Source organism: Schistocerca nitens, chromosome 1, assembly GCF_023898315.1.
Source record: "Schistocerca nitens isolate TAMUIC-IGC-003100 chromosome 1, iqSchNite1.1, whole genome shotgun sequence".
Taxonomy (NCBI): domain Eukaryota; kingdom Metazoa; phylum Arthropoda; class Insecta; order Orthoptera; family Acrididae; genus Schistocerca; species Schistocerca nitens.
Window position 1 is genome coordinate 538,911,001 of NC_064614.1, and position 18,072 is coordinate 538,929,072.

Sequence of the window (18,072 nt, forward strand, 5' to 3'; positions counted from 1 at the left end):
ACATCGATCCACTGTAGGTTATTGGCTATGTTTCCTTTATTTTACGTATTGCTCTATCCAGGAATTTCCATTCTTGGATTGGTTGGAATGTTGATGCAACTCTCATTAACTCAAACAGTGTTTTGCCCTGTGTATCTTTATTTCTCAAGTGAAAATGGGTGATCTATGATTAAAAAATTAGTACTGGTAGTTTTCCGTGTTAGACAGTATGTAGTATTTATGTGTATTATTCCTGGTTCACTATTATTACTGTGACACCTTTTAGTGAATTTGCGATAATGCAAAAAATTAAAGCAAAAAGTGAGCTAGATTTTGTTATTTGTGCTAGAATACACTGTTGACTGTTTCCATCCAATGATGGAGACAATTCACCTTCTTTCTTTCAGCTTTAATTTGATGGAAGTATATGGGTCACAAAAAATAAATAATGTAAATGAAATGTCTCTCAGTATTTTTTATAATATGTACATAATTACAGAGAAAATCTTTAGGTAAATGCAGTATGCCTGCATGGCAAACAGTTACAAAGGGCAAATATAAACACTCTTCTCAACCAGATGAAAGGAACTTATATCCTGATTGCACATTTATTACAAGATAATATTTTACAGCATTAGTCCGCATTTCACAAATATTGATGGTGACAATCTTCCAAGATCAGAGTGAATTGCAATAAACGAATCGAACAAAGGAATTTGTCAGCTCTCTTCTTGTACTTCTGTATCAAATGAGTTTTATTGTCAATGGTAAGAAAAGAAGCAGGGAACTGCTGAAATGAATACAGTTTCAACTACAGTAAATCAGCACTTAGAAACTACTGTAAGTAATCCTCATTTACAGCTTTTGTAGGATTATTGGTTTTCACAACAACAAGTACTGATGGAACAGTTGGCTGACATATGAAGCTCTCTGATCGATCTCCCAGCAACACTGCACTACACGTAGCTGTCCACTGACATAAGTCATTCTTATTTTACTTAAATTTCCTAAGTTTCAGCAAATGGTTTCGTAGTGCAATCTGGAAAAAAGAACCAATTACAAATTGTAATACATTACAAAATGAAATTCATTGCTTCTTTGAGCACTATTATTTAAATAACTTATGAAGCCACTATAATTTATGAACACCTCTATACAAAGCATCTCAGAAACTTGTAGAGCTCAGCTCTGAATGTTTGGAAATTTGCGTACTGTTACAATTGAATCAGTAAACCACTGAGTACAACACTGTGACCCTTATTCAAAAGTCAAACAATGGGTGGGACTGGATGCATAGCTCTGCTACTCCAGAAAGTTGTTCTCATTTTTTTTTGTATATTGTTGAGTAATTCTAACACTTTACCAAGATGTGTATCACACTTTTGACTAAAATTAAGGACATGCTCCCAATGAAACTAAGAAATTCTCTGCGAACAGATGAAGCACACTGCTAGAAGCTATGACAAGTCATGCTCACATTAGCTTAGGCCTTCCCAAGAAATGGAAATAATGACTCAGACACTGTTTTCTCATAAGCATATCTACCCCTCACTTTCAGCCATTGATTCAGACCTTAACCTTAATAGCATAGGACATGTCAAGAATGTAATATTGTATTATATACTGTTCCTCCTCCTTTGGCCTCAATGGCTATAAACATACTAGATACTATATTTTTGGATATGATGCAATGGCTGAATTATACTGTACACCAACTTAGCAAATACACTGTAGACCACACTAATAACAACTAACAGTCACCGTCTGCTGTCTACGTGGATAGTGCGCAAATTATTGAATTTGAATATTTGAGACCAAACATGCAGTATAAGAAAATTGTGGAAATCAGAATAGATGAAGCATTGACTGTTGTCACTCCATTTCAATAATGTCTTTGGAAGACTACAAAAATATGAATGGAAAATTACCATATACATTTTCTGTGCATCTGTATAGCTAAGGGATGTGGTGGAAAATCTAAGTTTTCCAAATAAGTTTCCTGTGCTAGTTACTGGAAAACCTTTATAGCCACAACAGGAAAGAAGCAAGCACAATGAGATGCAGCACTCAACAATGATCAGGAGACATAAAAGAGCCAGTTGTGATAGGTTACTCTTATATGCTAGATACTTGAACACTCTCCCTAACATAGTCTGTGAACAACGGTGTTAGGAATGACCCAGGATCAAAAGGCCCATTAGCATCTAGAGAAACATTTCTCTATCAGTTAACTACATTTCCACTTGGTTGCAAGTTACCAATCACAGACACTTAAGAAGGCGATGAAGGAAAACATCTTCACAGATATCAAACTTACTATGTCTTTATCAAGATCCCTAGGACACTTCTGTGATATTTATGCCCCCCAGTCTTAGCAAACTGCAAACCTAATAATAAACAACCTTATTATACATAAGAAATGATGCTCTTTTCTTAGTTCATGTTTCTTTTCATCCAATTTGAAGTGGAATGTTCATTAACATGTTCACTAACAATGAGGCCGCCATGGAGTCTTCTGCTGTAGCCACCAGCAGTCACATTATGGTCAATGTGTTAAAATATACTGACAACATCTGTTGTTGTACTCCCATATCCACTAACTAATCCAATAAAACATGACATGAAAATTGCCTTGGTTATGTCAAACTCAAATGCACACATTCCACACAAAGCTGGAACACATTAATTTTGAGATTAATTAAAGCAATGTTTCTGTCCCTTACCTGCCGTGCCTGCTTTAACCTGGCGATGTCCAGATTCCATATGCTCGGCTGCCAACCATCATTATTGATACATCAAATGTATTAACACTTGTGAATCTGGACAACCATCAGCTGTATAATGGAAAGATCAGGACTCAAACCAAGATTTCCCTCTTATTGTGAGCAGTACAGCTGATGGTTGTTCATATTCACACCTGCAAAGACATTTCATATTTTTCATAATGGCTGCAGTTGCCATGAATGCATGTCCGAAGGAACATTGCATCTTCTTTCTGAACAATACAGACACTGCAAAATCATACCATTATTGCTGGTGTTACCAGATATTTTGATTGTAATGCTTCTTTAACTACAACTTCCAAGAAACTAGCTGCCTTCATGATCACAGAGGTGCTGTTGAATATAATTTTATGTCCATCTTGCAATGTATGTCCACCTACTGCTGACACCTACGGATAGCTTATAACAGACACCTCTCATATTCAATCCAGTACTATTCTACTGTGTGCATGGTCCACCCACACTTACACTGAACACACACACACAGTATTTTGTAAATGTTGGGTGTTCTGCAGCCTAAACTTTTTTTCCCCTTCTTCCACAGACCTCCTGAATTGGAGTATTTTAGCTGGGGGCATGAAGAGTGAATATATTTTATTTTTTGCATTTTTACTTTATTACATCAGGTGGACTGTGCACACCGAACATAAGAGGTGTCTGCAACTATGCTATCTGGTGAAGTCAGTGGTAATGGAACATGCATTGCTAAATGGACATAAACTGCATTCAATAACACCTCTATCATCAGGAAGGCTAATGGTTTCTGGGACAGCATAATTAAAGAAGCTATACAGATAAAAATATCAGATATATAAACATGGCAGTTTGCAGCTGAGCTCAGGATGGGACCCCACAGTTGGAAAGTTTAAGCTAGTATGGCAAATGCGGGATGGAAACATAGCTTTATAAGATGGTGGACTGAGGGACTGAGCACCTGTACCCCAGCTTTATAAAGCATGAGGTACTTACTACACAACTCTGAGTTACCACTTGAGTATGACTAAGGAGCACTCGGTCAAAACTAGTGGATTCATGGATATTTAACCACATGCCACATGATATGTCCTGAGAGGATTTTATTCAATTTCCTGGTGTGCCTCCAAGGTCCAAAACTTGATTGCCCTTGTTACTAATTACCATCCTAGCATGGAGCATACAATACAATTACTATTACAATTTTTTAACAATACAAGCATCACATAACCCTTTCACTATTACTAGTCAGGGCCACCTCGTCACATGTACTGGGTTGGTGCACGAGTCTGTAGCATTTTTCCATAAGTTTAATAAACATAACAGATACAAATAACAGAGAATTTAGTCATCAATGGTATATTGTCCTTCACTATTTACAACAGTGTGCCAATGCTCTGGTAACTTCACGATTCCGCGACTGTTGAAATCATGTGGTTTTGAGGTGAAGAGCTAATGGAGTCATGTTTGGAGTGCATTTTCATCTGTAAAGGAAGTTCCTTGAACACTGTTTGTTAGAGAGCGGAAAAGGTGAAAATCTGAGGGTGCAAGATCAGGTGAATAAGGTGGGTGCAGAATGACTTCCTAACCCAATTCCTGAATGGTGTTTTTTGCCACTCTGGGAGAATGCAGGTGGGCATTACCATGGAGTACCTTTGCAAAGGCATTATACCCAAACATGATGTGAATGTTTCTGGTTGCTTCCACTGCTGTAACCTCTCTATTGAACTCAGACAGAAGAATATGTCAGAAATGTTCTGATTTCTCCCCTTGAAACTCCATTTTCTAGTGTCCACAGCTCCAATCACTATTTCCAAATGACAACAATACGTAAACTCAAATAGCAACAGTGAACTACAAATAAAAAATGACAATCGCTAAATAAATCCATAGCAACCAGAATATCAACATGTGAAACAAAAACGCTTTGAACATATGCACCAAACTAACACGTAGTGTTATTACCAGTGCTAAAGTTATTTCTACGCTGATCTGTTTTCTCGCAATTTCAGTCTCTTGATGAGATGAGCAATCAAGTACTGAGCTGTCGACGGAAACATGAACACAATTTGTAAATGGCAACAACAACTCACAGAATCATGAAGTATGTCACATCATGAGGATGAGTGGGAACTTGCAAACTGTTTGTTACTGCAATCCTCAACTTTTTGTATCACAGAAGAAACGAGTCTGACGCAATTATCTGATGATGTGTTATCTGATTAAGTATGGTGGTAATATTGATGCATAGAATTACGCAACTGTATGTGTCTATCAATAACAAAGAGGAATTTAAATGTTCTTGCAGTGAGTGGACATCTCATTTTCTTCTACAATAATGAAGAAAATTTAAGTTGACATGATCAGTTCTGACTAATTTTTCCTAGTTTGAATAGTTCACCAGTCTATGGTTTAACTGAAGATGAAATAGCCTTACAATTTTCCTACTACTGTGTAATAAGGACACCAAATCATGCATGACACAGCTTCAGTTTTTTAATGTACGTTAGACACTGATAGAGGTGAAACTTATGTAATGTGACAGAAAAAATCCTAAAACTAACCGGTAATTCAATCCCAGAGCTAACAACTTACGGTCCAATATCAGTACAGTGCAAAGCCACCAGCAAGTAATTAAAAAGGGGGGTCGGTGGGGGAACGGCCCAACATGGACAGTATCTCATACATTTGCATAACATTAATGCATTGTTGTGATCTATTATAACTAGGACAGTCATCAAATTTTATTACAGTTCTACTACATTACACTATGATTCAGCCAGACATCATAATTGATACATTATGCACCCATCACCATCCTATGTGTAGGCAACACAGTGATGAAAAACAAAAAAATGCTTATGAATTTGTTAGAGAGCAATGCATATGGAGTGTGAAATGGGCCAGATCCAAGCTCAACACTGGACCAAAAATACAATTGTGGAATAGGCAGTGATGACTGGCTTTTCCTCTCTCACAGTGTCTGATTCAATTAATACAGGACGGATGCTCACTATACCATGTGTAATCTGACTAACAATGTGACATCTTACCAGAAGAAGGCTACTGTATACTGTGTGTCTCACAATAACAACCTACAGTGGAACTGGGGTAAGTGATACCTGACAGTTGCAATGGACTAGGCATAACAGCTTTGCAGGGATACCTCAGCCAGTATTGTAATGCGGTTTTGTAATGTCTCTTTAGATGGCTACTGTTTTCACCTGCAGCCATTAGTGCTTCACAGGTCAAAGCTGACAACATTGCTGTGAGCCGTCAGGGATCTTCTTAGGCTGTCTCGGCTACTGCCACCTTTGGGCTGGCAATCTGCACTTTCTTCACTGATTCAATATCACTGGTCAACAACAGAGAGTTGCTAATTTGGTTTGGTTTGTTTTAGGGCGCAAAAACAACTAGGGTCATACATGTCCGTGTCAGAACCATAGAACAAGATCAAGAAAGAGGAGTTGAAAACGACTACACTTTAAGCTCAATCAATAGAAGAAAGGACAGCTAAAAACAGGGACTTGGAGAAAGGATCATAAAATACGCCAGACAAATAATGGAGGTCCTGAACTAAAAATTAAATCGCCTTTGCCATACTGCTATGAAGCATACAAAGTGAAATGTGGTGGTCAGCCTGCGCTTCATTCGCTAAAATGGCTGACAAATCAGACGGCAAACATAAATGAGAACATAAGAGATTAAAAAACAGGAAACAGTGAACTGTCAAGGGTTGAGGCCAATGAGCACAAAGTTGTAGAGGATCACCACTTAACAAATGGTGATGGCTAAAAAGAAAGTGCCCAGTATGTAACCAAGCTAAATTGATCTCCTCACGGTGAGAGGGCCGAGAGGAGGTTGCCCAAGCTTCTCGGAGAGATTTAATTCCCCGGAGCTAGTTCCCATAACAGGAAGACCTGTAGTGATGCCAAAGTGACACACGACCTGCTGACAGACAGCAACACAGATCATTAGATTGAATGGAAGAACTAATGGGCCGAGATATGAGGACTGCAGCCTTGGCAGCAGCATTAGTGGCCTTGTTTCCCATCAGAATGATGTGACCAGGGACCCACATAAGCATCACAGCAGCTCCACCAAGAGTGGAAGTACAGCAGAGTGGCAGTACAGCATACAGAGTCTCTGAAGGGCACTGAGAGAGTCAGAGCAGATGACACAATTGAAAAGCCCGTGTTGCCAGATGTACTGTGTGCACTGATACAGGGCGAAGAGCTATGCTGTAAATACTGAGAAGTGCTCTGGAATCCTACACTGAAAATCGTTGATGCCAATGAAGAATGCATACCCAGCACCAAGGTCAGTCCGAGAGCCATCAGTGTACACAAAGGTACTATCACGAAGTTCCGTGCAACAGTCAAGAAACTTATGGCAATAGAGCGAGGGTGGAGTAGTTTTCTTAGGAAGTGAATGAAGTCCAAGGTGAATGTGGGTCGCCGCACGAAGCAAAGGCGGTGAAGGATTCAAACCCACTGGGAAGGTAGCACGAAGTTAAGCTGCCAGAGCAATAGAAGAAAGCGAACTCCAGGAGGTAACACAGAAGAGAGATGCTCCCCATACTGGTGATCAAAAGAGGCATAGGATGGGACGTGCCCCATACTGGTGATCAAAGGAGGCATAGGATGGATAGTCAGACATGGCAGCAAATGGCATGCGCATCTACTGAGTAGAGAATCATGGCAGTATGACAGTCGTAGTTCGGCAGCTTCTGCATACAGATTCTCAACCAGGCCAGTGTAAAAGGCACCAGTGGGCACACCGATGCCACAATGGTGGATTGTATTGAGATCATAAGACAGATGGATGTGCAGGTGCATAAACGAAACTCCCATAGTCGAGTTTTGAAAGGACAAAGGACTGAAAGAAATGGAGGAGGGTGGTGCGATCCACTCCCCAGGATGTACCGCTGAGGACACGTAAGACATTGAGGAACCACATGCAGCAGGCGGCCAGATAAGACACACGGGAGGACCAAGAAAGTTTCCTATCAAGCATGAGCACCAGGAATTTTGTAATTTCAATGAATGGAAGAGCAACTGGCCTAAGATGCAAAGATGGTGGAAGAAACCAACTGCACTGTCAGAAGCTCGTACAAATGGTTTTGTCAGAAAAATGACAGCCACTGTGGATGTTCCACGAGCAAAGATGAAAGAGAGAATGCTGAAGATGCCACTCAAGAAAAGAAGTCCATGGAGAACTGCATTAGGCAAAATCGTCAACAAAAAAGGAGTCCAAGATGCCCAACGGGAGACAGGCTATATCTGGGTTAATGATGATTGGAAAGAGAACAATGCTCAGGAACCCTGAGGCACCCATTTTCCTGGATAAAGATGGCCAACATGGCAGAACCTACATGTGCCCCGAAAACTCGGTCTCTTAAAAATTCCTGATGGAAATGGGGCATGCGGCCTCGGAAGACCCACATGTAGAAAGTGCAGAGGATACCAATCCTCCAGCAGGTGTCGTGGGCTTTCACCAGATCAAAAACCATGGCCACAGTCTGGTATTTCCACAGAAAACCATTCATGACATGAGTTGACAAACTGACAAGATGGTCAACTGCAGAACGGTGCACTTGAAATCTGCATACTGCAGTGGTTAGTAAATTTTAGTCTTGAGCCACCATACCAACCGGGCATGAATGATACATTCCATCACCTTGCAAACACAGCTGGTGAGAGAAATGAGGTGGTAACTAGAAGGCTTAGATATGGGTATCACAGTGACTTCAAGCCAGTGTCTGGGAAACAAGCTGTCTGCCCAGATGTGATGGAGAAAATGCTTGCCCGCAAGAGAAAGGTACTGCAACAGTTCAACGTGCACATCGTCCAGTTCTGGGCTGTAGGATTGGGATGAAGTGAGAGAATGATCTAGCTCCCTCATAGTAAAGGCGGCATTGTAGCACTCACGATTCTGAGAAGAGAAGGGTATCGCCCGAGCCTCCTCCACTCGTTCTGATAGAGGACAACAGGCTGATAGTGGGTGGAGCTCCAAATCTCTGCAAAATATCAGCCCAAGGTATTCAAGATAGCAATAGGGTCCACTATGACATCATCTGCTATGGACGGGCTGGAAATTGGGGAATGGACCTTGGTCCCAGAGTGCTGTTGGAGGTTGGCCCACACGACGGAAGAGGGAGTGGAACTGTTAAGAGAACTAGTAAATGAAATCTAGCTAGCTTTTTGCTACCCCAAAGAATGCAACGACACTATACACACAACTGTTTATAACGAATGCAGTTTGCCATCGTAGGATGACAGTTAAAAATGTGGAGAGCACGTCTCTGCGCGCGAATTGCGTCGTAGCATGCCTCAGTCCACCAAGGGACCGGGACATGGTGCAGTAAAGAGGAAATGTGACGAATGGAACATTCTGTGTTGGTAAGGATAACATTTGTAAGATATTCTACCTGGTCATTACAACTGGGGAAATGATGTTCGCTGAAGGTCGCCAGAGAGGAGTAAAGCCTCCAATCGGCCTTAGAAAGCTGCCATTCGGTGTGCTTGTAGGTGGTGTAGGTGGTGGAGTCAGGAAACGGATAGAACACGGGAAACAGTTGCTCGAGTAAGTGTCTGAGAAAACAGACCACTCACGAGGACGGGCAAGCCGGGCAGCGCAGAAGGAGAGGACCAAATGGGAATAGGTGTGCATAGAGCCTGAAAGGAATGTGGGTGCTCCCATGTTAAGATAAGTGAGATTAAGCTGATTGAGAAGGTCAGCCAAAAGGGCACCTCCTGGACAGGTTCTGGGAGAACCCCAAACTGGGATGGTGCGCATTAAAGTCACCGAGCAGCAGAGAGGGGTGAGGGAGTTGCCCAATAAGCTGGAGGAAGTCTGCCCTAGGGACAACGAATGATGGAGGGATATAAATGGTACAAAGGGAAAAGGTGAAGTGGGGAAAGAAAAATGTGAAATACAACAGTTTGCAGCTGGGTGCTCAGTGAGGTGTTTGACTACGAACATCATCCTGGCTGTGCAGCATGACTCCCCCATGAGATGGACTGCTGTCCTCAGGGGGGAAGGTCAAAGCAGACAAGAAAGAAATGCAAGAGCTCAAAGCGGCCGTGATGACACATTTCTGTTTTCTGGGGGAAGAGAACAAGTGGACGCTGTGATTCCAAGAGCAGCTGAAATTCCTCTTTGTTGGACCTAAGGCTGTGAACGTTCCACTGGAGGAGAGTCAAGATGAGGAAAGGGAAGGAGGGAAAAAATAAAGGAGTGTTGCCTTGGCAGCTGGCGAGTGACAGCCTTCGAAGACTCACTGCTACAGGGCACAGACGCTGGAGGATCCCGCTCCATGAGATCTACAGAGGCACTGGCATTTTCACTCTGTCAGTCTGCAGAGTCCAGGGCAGAAAAACGGTTTGTGATCTGCACCGGCAAGATGGAGATCGGCTGGGTGAGGGTATCAGTGGCAGCACTGCTGAAGAGGATCACTGAGTTGGCAAAGGAGAAGACCGTTTGCCTCTGTTTGATTTGTTGGGGCTTTCTGGCTGGCAGAGAAAGCCTCAGATGTTTAGCGGCTGGAGGGACGTAAAAAGTCTTCACGGGAGTATTCCTTCTATCCTTTCTGGCCTGTTGGTTATGTAGCAGGGATGCTTCCGTGACACTGGATGATTTTGCAACTGCGGTGCTGAATCTGAGGTCGCATTTCTGCGTGACTGTGTCTCTCGTAGTGAGATGTAGCAAGTATAGACTGTAAGTACCAGATGGTAGAACGCAGGATTTTTGACTAGCCAACAACTTCTGAGGGACAGTGTAAGGCACTTTTTCCTTCACCCAGTTCCCTTTGATCAACCATCATTGAGATACACTGGACAATCTCGGGAAGAGGTTGCATGGTTGCCATTACAGTTGATACCCCACCACGCTGGGAGAAGGAGGCGGACAATCGCCCTCATGAGCATCCCTATCACAGGACATTTGAGTGTGGTTATAACGATGACACTGGTAGCAGCACATCGGGTTCAGAATGTACAGTTGGACAGTGATAACTTCATAGCCTGCTTTGATTTTTGATAGAAGCATCACTCTATCAAAAGAGAGAAAAGTGTGTGTGTGGGCCTATGGATGCATCTATCTTTTTTATCACCTGATGGACTGCAATGATGCCCTGATCAGAGAGATATGTTTGGATTTCTGCCTTGGTCAAATCATCAAGCAGCATAGAGTAAATAAAACCACAGAAAGGATTCAGCATTCAAAGGACCTCAACAGGATAGCTGTGGAGGAATGAAGCTGCAAGCAATTGTTGTGCTTAAGAACTAGAAGGTTTCCAAAAGCAAAGTACCATTGCGTAAACGAGAGCAGGATTTTACAGGGCTGGCAATTGCATCAACACCTTTCTGAATAATAAACGGATTTTCTGTAGCAAAGGACTGCTGTCTTCAGTACATGAAATCATGAGAAAATGTGATGCAGCTGGGAGGGTCTTTGAATCGTGACAACATTCCATTTACATTTAGTAGATGTTAACTGTGTAGATGATGATTGGCTCATTGTGAGAAAATCCCCATGATTGCCAGCAGCTCTGATGGCACTTTCCTTCCAAGTGCCCCCCCCCCCCCCCCCTCCCCAGGGGGTGCACCTGCCTTTAGTGATTGATTACACCTCCCGAACATCTGACAGAAGGACCAATTGGAAATTTGGGAGGGCAGCAGCTCAGGCAATCACCCCTTACTGGGCCTGGTCTGTACCTGGGGGTACATGTGAATCCTACCTGTCCATCTGTGGCTGGGAATTACGCATTACCCAATCATCTATTATGTGTCACAGATGTGGCCAGCCTTCAGGAACGCACAATGTGGAAAAGAAATAGAGAAACCTCAAATGCCGAAGTGGAGGAAGAGGATGGAGAAGGGGAACGAAGAAAGAAAAAAGGAACAAAAAGCAGTGGAGAGACTGTTCTGATGTCGGCAGAACACATTCCCAGAAAACATTCCAGACATATTCCCCAAGGGAAGAGGCCAGACATGCAGCATGGAAGGGAAAAGATGCTGCAAAGGCTGGGGCCTCATGGTAGCCAAGCACGAACCTGCCAAAGGGTGGCGAGCCCCATGGGGGGAGAGAGTCACTGAACTGCATGTGGAAATGTTACTGTTAAAGTGAGATGAAAATTCAACTGACTGCCAGTTTGGCTTCATACCATAACAAGGAGAGACATACTGTTGAGAACATTGTATTATCTTCAATTCAATATTATTATAGCACAGTAAAAGTCCAGCTCCAATGTAAGGCGAGTGATAGCGCCCTTTAGGAAAATAGCAGGCATGCCGAGGTGTGCAGGAGTTTCTGAAATGGGCTATGAAGTACACCAGTTCATGGCTACAAACTGAGGCTCATGTCAGCACCAATAACGCTAGCTACCTAGGTTCTGAGGCAATACTCGGTTTTTATGGGTGAAAGGCTACCCTGGTGAAGGCATGACATCTGAGCTAGCTCTTTGCAGGATTGTTCTCTGGTTTGGATCTGAGTGGAATACTTGAGACAGAGGCTCAGATGATTCTGTGATGATATTGGAAGCAGATTTATTGACTTCACTACTTGTTGGAAAATTGTAGGAACCTGTTAATGGATGACGCTCTGCACATAGAAGCTGGCTACTAGAGTAGCCGGCTACATGTGGTGTGTGCATGTGGGATTTTTAGGATAGAGAAATCCTTCCTCAGTTCCAGTATGTTATGTTTTTATTTCAGAAAGGGAAAATTAATAGTCACATCAATTAAAGAGAGCAGTGTTCATCATGACAGATCAGAGGAATATATTGTTAATATAATATTAGTGAACTATAAGTGTGTCCATGGGAAGGTCTCAGAACTAGTTTCAGTTATAAATAGTAATTATGCCCACATAATCCTCAGGATAAAAACATGGTTGAAACCAGATGTTAGTAGCAAAGAAATTTTCAATTCCAATTGGAATCTATATCGCACATATAGGAAGGGTGCCGGAGGTAGAAGCATGTTTATAACTGCAGGTAACAGAATAATATCTAGTGGGATTAATAAGTATTTAAATGTGGACTAATTAGGGTGAAGGTAAGTGTTAAAGGTGGATCAAATGTTGTAATGGGATGCTTTTAACAGACCACCTGCCTCAGGAGCAGTAGTGGTGAGACATTACCAGGAAAATTTGGAGAAGGTCATGCGTAAATTCCCTGATCACATTACAGTACTGGCATATCCAGCAATGCTTCCAATTGCTAAATATATATGGGAGTTGGGTATACATACTAAGCCCCCCCCCCTCTTTCTTCCCATTTTCACCTCTCCCCTCTCTTTGTCCATACCCCTTCCTTCCCACCCCCCTCCTACCCAGCTCACCATCTCCTCTTCCATACTCTCTGTCCATCTCTTTCTCCCCCCCCCCTCAATGCCTGTTTCCTCCCCCCCCCCCCCCTCTCTGTCCTCTTAGCCCTTTCTCTCTCTGACTATTGTTACTGCAAATGAAACAGACATATAAACGTATATTAAAAAATATGTAGTCTGCAGCCACCTTAATGTTTTTATTTATTTAAATTTTATGGCCTTCATTGGACCACTCTAGCCAACTTTATACAAAGAATTTTTCAGTTTCCTGTCAGCCCAGTATTTCTTCATTCTCTCGGATCTCATCCTTCTTTCTTCATCAGGAACCACCTTTCCTATTGTCTGTTTGTTGATTCTCATTTGCAGTCTGGTTTGTTTGTCTGTGAGTTTCCTGATTTTGTCAGTTTTGTTTCTTACGTCTTCCAATGTAATCTGTAGCTCATCCATATCTTCCTTGATTTCTGTAATCCACTTAATGTTGGACTTACTATTCCACAATTTTTCTATTATTCCCCTGATGATCCTGTTCTCTGGTGTTCTGATTAGATGTCAAAAAATGAAATGTGTTTCTTCCTGATTGTACTCATTACCGGTTCTGTTTCCTTGTAGACAGTTTCATTTGTAATTACTCTTCAGTTTATGCACATTCTGATGATTTTTCTCTCTATTTTGAGTATTTTGTCAATTTGTGCAGTGTTAGTTGTTCTGAAGCTGGTTTCACTTGCATATGTTACTTCTGGTCAAGTGACTGTTTTGTAGTGTTTTAATTTTGTTGCTATTGACAGGCTCTTTTTGCTGTAGGTGTACTTGGTGATATATTGTGCTCTAGTCAATTTGTTTATTCTGTTACGTCATGTTGGCTTTTCATTGAGGTTATATGTTATGATTTCTCGCAGATATTTAAATTTATCTACAATTTTCATTTCTTGGTTTCCTATGGCAATTTTGTTTATGAGTGGTGGGTTAGTTAACATGATGATTGTTTTTTCAAAGGATATTCCAAGACCAATTTTCTGTGCTATTTCCTGTAGTGAGATAACTTGTTGTTTGGTTTCCTGAATACTGGACAAAAGAGCAAGATCATCAGCAAATCCTAGACAATTTAAACTTATGTTGTCTTTCGGTCTTCCAATTTGGATGTTCTTTGGTTTAATGTTGTACCATTCCCTCATTATGTATTCTAAACCACAGTTGAACAGCAGGGTGCCAAGCAATCTCCTCGTCTTAAACCTGTTTTTATGATGAATGGCTCAGAGAGTTCCCCTCTGAACTTGACTTTTGATACAGTGTTGGTTAAGGTGAGTTCTATCAATTTGATTAATTTTGTATGGAGCCGAAATTTTTTAAGATTTTTAACACGGAAGGTCTATGGAACAGTCATATGCTTTTTTAAAGTCCACGAAGGTTATTAAAAGAGGTTTATTTCGTTTCTTGTAATATGCTATGGCTAGTTTTAAAGTGGTGATCTGTTCTGCACAGCTTCTCCAAGGTATGAAGCCTCCTTGGTATTCACCTAATTCTTCCTCTAGTTGCTCTTTGATCCTCTTGTATAGGATTCTGGAGAAAATCTTGTATGTGCAGTCTAATAGAGAGATACCTCTGTAATTATCTGGGTATTTTTGTGGAGTGGGTTGATTATGGCTGTGGTCCAATGTTCAGGAAACTTTTCTGTTACCCAGATTTTTTCTAGGACTATGTGTAAGGACGTTCGAATAGTATCACTGACATATTTCCACATTTCTGAAAACACTTGGTCTTCTCGGCTTGCCTTATAATTTTTCATCTCTCTGAGTGCCGTTTCCACCTCTTGGATTGTTGGAGGATTTATGAGATCAGGTGGAGTCTTGATGGCTGTGTCTGTATTAATTGCTAAGAGTTCCTGGAGTTCTTCACAATTCAAAAGTTTACTAAATGCTTTTGCCACGATTTCGGCATTTTCCTTGTTGTTATGTGCCATTTTTCCATCTTCCCTTTTCAGCATTAAGGTGGGAGGGGCAAATTTTTGTAACTGTCTTCCAAACATTTTGTAAAAGCCTCTGGAATTGGTTTTATGGTAATTTTCTTCTATTGAGTCTGTGATTGTCTATTGGTTTGCCCAATAATCTGTGTGAACTTCTTCCTGATATTTTTGAGATTGGTTGCATTTTCTTCTGTTTTGTGCGTTTGAAATTTTAACCATGCATGATGTCTTTCTTCATGAGTTTTGTCACATTCTAAGTTCCTTAATGTTTATTAGAGTATCGTGTAACAATCTGATGCAGATTGGTCAAGAACTTTTCAAGATTTTTGGTAACAATGTTAAACAACAATTTGTCTTTATATAGTAGTATAGATTGGGGGAAATTTCAACTTAGCAGCTACAGACTGGGAAACTCAAGTGACTATAGCAGGTATTAGGGAATTGTGTGAAAATGTCCTAAATTCCACATCCGAAAATCACCATGAATGGTAAATCAGAGAACCAACTTGTGAGGGCAACACCTTAGATCTCCTGGTCAAAAACAGGCCTGAGCTTATTGCCTCAGTTACAGCAGAGCAGGGAATTGATGATTGTAAGGCTGTTGTAACATAATAGAGTATGAGGATCAGTGGGGAGGATGAGTGGGAATAAACAGAAAGGCCATAAGAAATTTTTGTTTAATAAGTGCTACGAGAAGCAGAGTCCTGATTACCTGAAAAGTCAACATCAAACATTCCTCTCTGTGGCTGAAAATATTGAGCATAAACAGACAAAGTTCATCGGTGTTGTACAATATGCCTTAGACAGGTACATTATGTGATCAAAAGTATCAGGACACCTCGATCAAAATGACTTACAAGTTTGTGGCAGCCTCCATTGGTAATGTTGGAATTCAATATAGCCTTGATGGCAGCTTCCAATCTCACAGGCATACGTTCAATCAGGTGATGGAAGGTTACTTGGGGAATGGCAGCCCATTCTTCACGGAGTGCTGCACTGAGGAGAGGTATCAATGTCGGTCAGTGAGACCTCACATGAAGTCGGGGTTCTAAAACATCTGAAAGGTGTTCTATAGGATTCAGGTCAGGGCTCTGTGCAGGCCAGCCCATTACAGGGATGTTATTGTCATGTAATTACTTCACCACAGACCGTGCATTATGAACAGGTGCTCGATCATGTTGAAAGATGCAATCGCCATCACCGAATTGTTCTTCTACTGTAGGAAGCACAAAGGTGCTTAAAACATCAATGTAGGCCTGTGCTGTGATAGTGCCACCCAAAACAACAAGGGCTACAAGCCCCCTCCATGAAAAACATGACCACACCATAGCCTCCGAATTTTAGTGTTGGCACTACACACACCGGCAGATGACATTCACCGGGCATTTGCCGTACCCACACCCTACCATTGGATCGCCACATTGTGTACCATGACTCGTCACTCCACACAACGTTTATCCACTGTTCTATCGTCCAATGTTTACACTACTTACACCAAGTGAGACATCATTTGGCATTTACCGGCGTCATGTGTGGCTTATGAGCAGCCGCTCGACCATGAAATCCACATTTTCTCACTTCCCACCTAACTGCCATAGTACTTGCATGGATCCTGATGCAGTCTGGAATTCCTGTGTGACGATCTGGATAGATGTCTGCCTATTACACATTACAACCCTCTTCAACTGTTGGCGGTCACTTGTCTGTCAACAGATGAGGTCAGCCTTTACGCTTTTGTGCTCTATGAGAGTTTCAGAGAGAGCATAAGGGAATGATTGACAAATACAGTGGATAGAAATACAGTAGAAGAAGAATGGGTAGCTTTCAGAGATGAACGAGTGAGGGTGCAGAAAATCAAGTAAGTAAAAAGAGAATGGCTAGTAGAAATCCTTGGGTAACAGAAGAGGTACTGAATTTAATAGATGCAAGGAGGACATATAAAAACACAGTAAATGAAGCAGATGAAAAGGAATACAAACGTATCAAAAATGAGATAGACAGGAAGTGCAAAATGGCTAAGCAAGGATGGCTAGTGGACAAATGTAAGGAGGTAGAACCATATATCACTAGGGGGTAAGACAGATACTGCCTACAGCAAAATGAAAAAGACCTTTGAAGAAAAGAGAACCACCTGCATGAATATCAAGAGTTTTGATGGAAAACTAGGAAAGCAGAAAGATGAGAGGAGTATATAAAGGGTCTATACAAGGGCGATGTACTTGAGGGTAATATTATGAAAATTGAAGAGGACGTAGATGAAAATAAGATGGGAGATATGATACTGCGTGAAGAATTTGAGTACTGAAAGACCTAAGTCAAAAAAAGGCCCCGGGAACAGACAACATTCCATTAGACATACTGATAGCCTTGGGGGGAGAGCCAGCCATGACAAAACTCTGCCGTCTGGTGAGCAAGATCTATTAGACAGGCGAAATACCCTCAGACTTCAAGAAGAACATAACAGTTGTCAACAGGTGTGAAAATAACCGAACTATCAGTTTAATAAGTCGTGGCTGCAAAATACTTACACAAATTCTTTACAGATGAATGGAAAAACTGGTAGAAGATCGATTTGGATTCTGTAGAAATGTTGGTACATGTGAGGTGACTCATCTTAGAAGATAGATTAAGGAAAGGCAAACCTACATTTTTAACATTTGTAGACTTGGAGGAAGGCTTTTGACAATCTTGACTGGAATACTCTCCTTCAAATACTGAAGGTGGCAGGTGTAAAATACAAGGAGTGAAAGGCTATTTACAATTTGTGCAGAAACCAGAGGGCAGTTATAAGAGTAGAGGGGCATGAAAGGGAAGCAATGGTTGAGAAGGGAGTGAGACAGGGTTGTAGCCTATCCCCAATGTTATGCAATCTGTGTATTGAGCAAGCAGTACAGGAAACAAAAGAAAAAATTGGAATAGGAATTAAAACCCATGGAGAAGAAATAAAAACTTTGAGGTTCGCCGATGACATTGTAATTCTGTCAGAGACAGCAAAAGACTATGAAAAGCAGTTGAACAGAATGGATAGTATCTTGAAAGGAGGATATAA

The 18,072-nt window shown here is 41.4% G+C and overlaps 1 protein-coding gene across 3 annotated transcripts in view; it reads right to left on the reverse strand.

Annotated features, from left to right (window-relative positions):
• Positions 1 to 472: 472 nt before the first annotated feature.
• LOC126253672 (protein SDA1 homolog) overlaps positions 473 to 18,072 on the reverse strand; it is a 208,504-nt gene continuing 190,904 nt past the window's right edge. For 2 of the 3 annotated variants that reach the window (XM_049955205.1, XM_049955196.1), the window contains exon 20: positions 473 to 1,018. In XM_049955205.1, coding sequence (XP_049811162.1) covers positions 974 to 1,018 — 45 coding nt within the window. In that variant the 3' untranslated portion in view covers positions 473 to 973. The remainder of the gene's footprint in view (positions 1,019 to 18,072) is intronic. The other variant, XM_049955211.1, reaches the window with a different exon arrangement.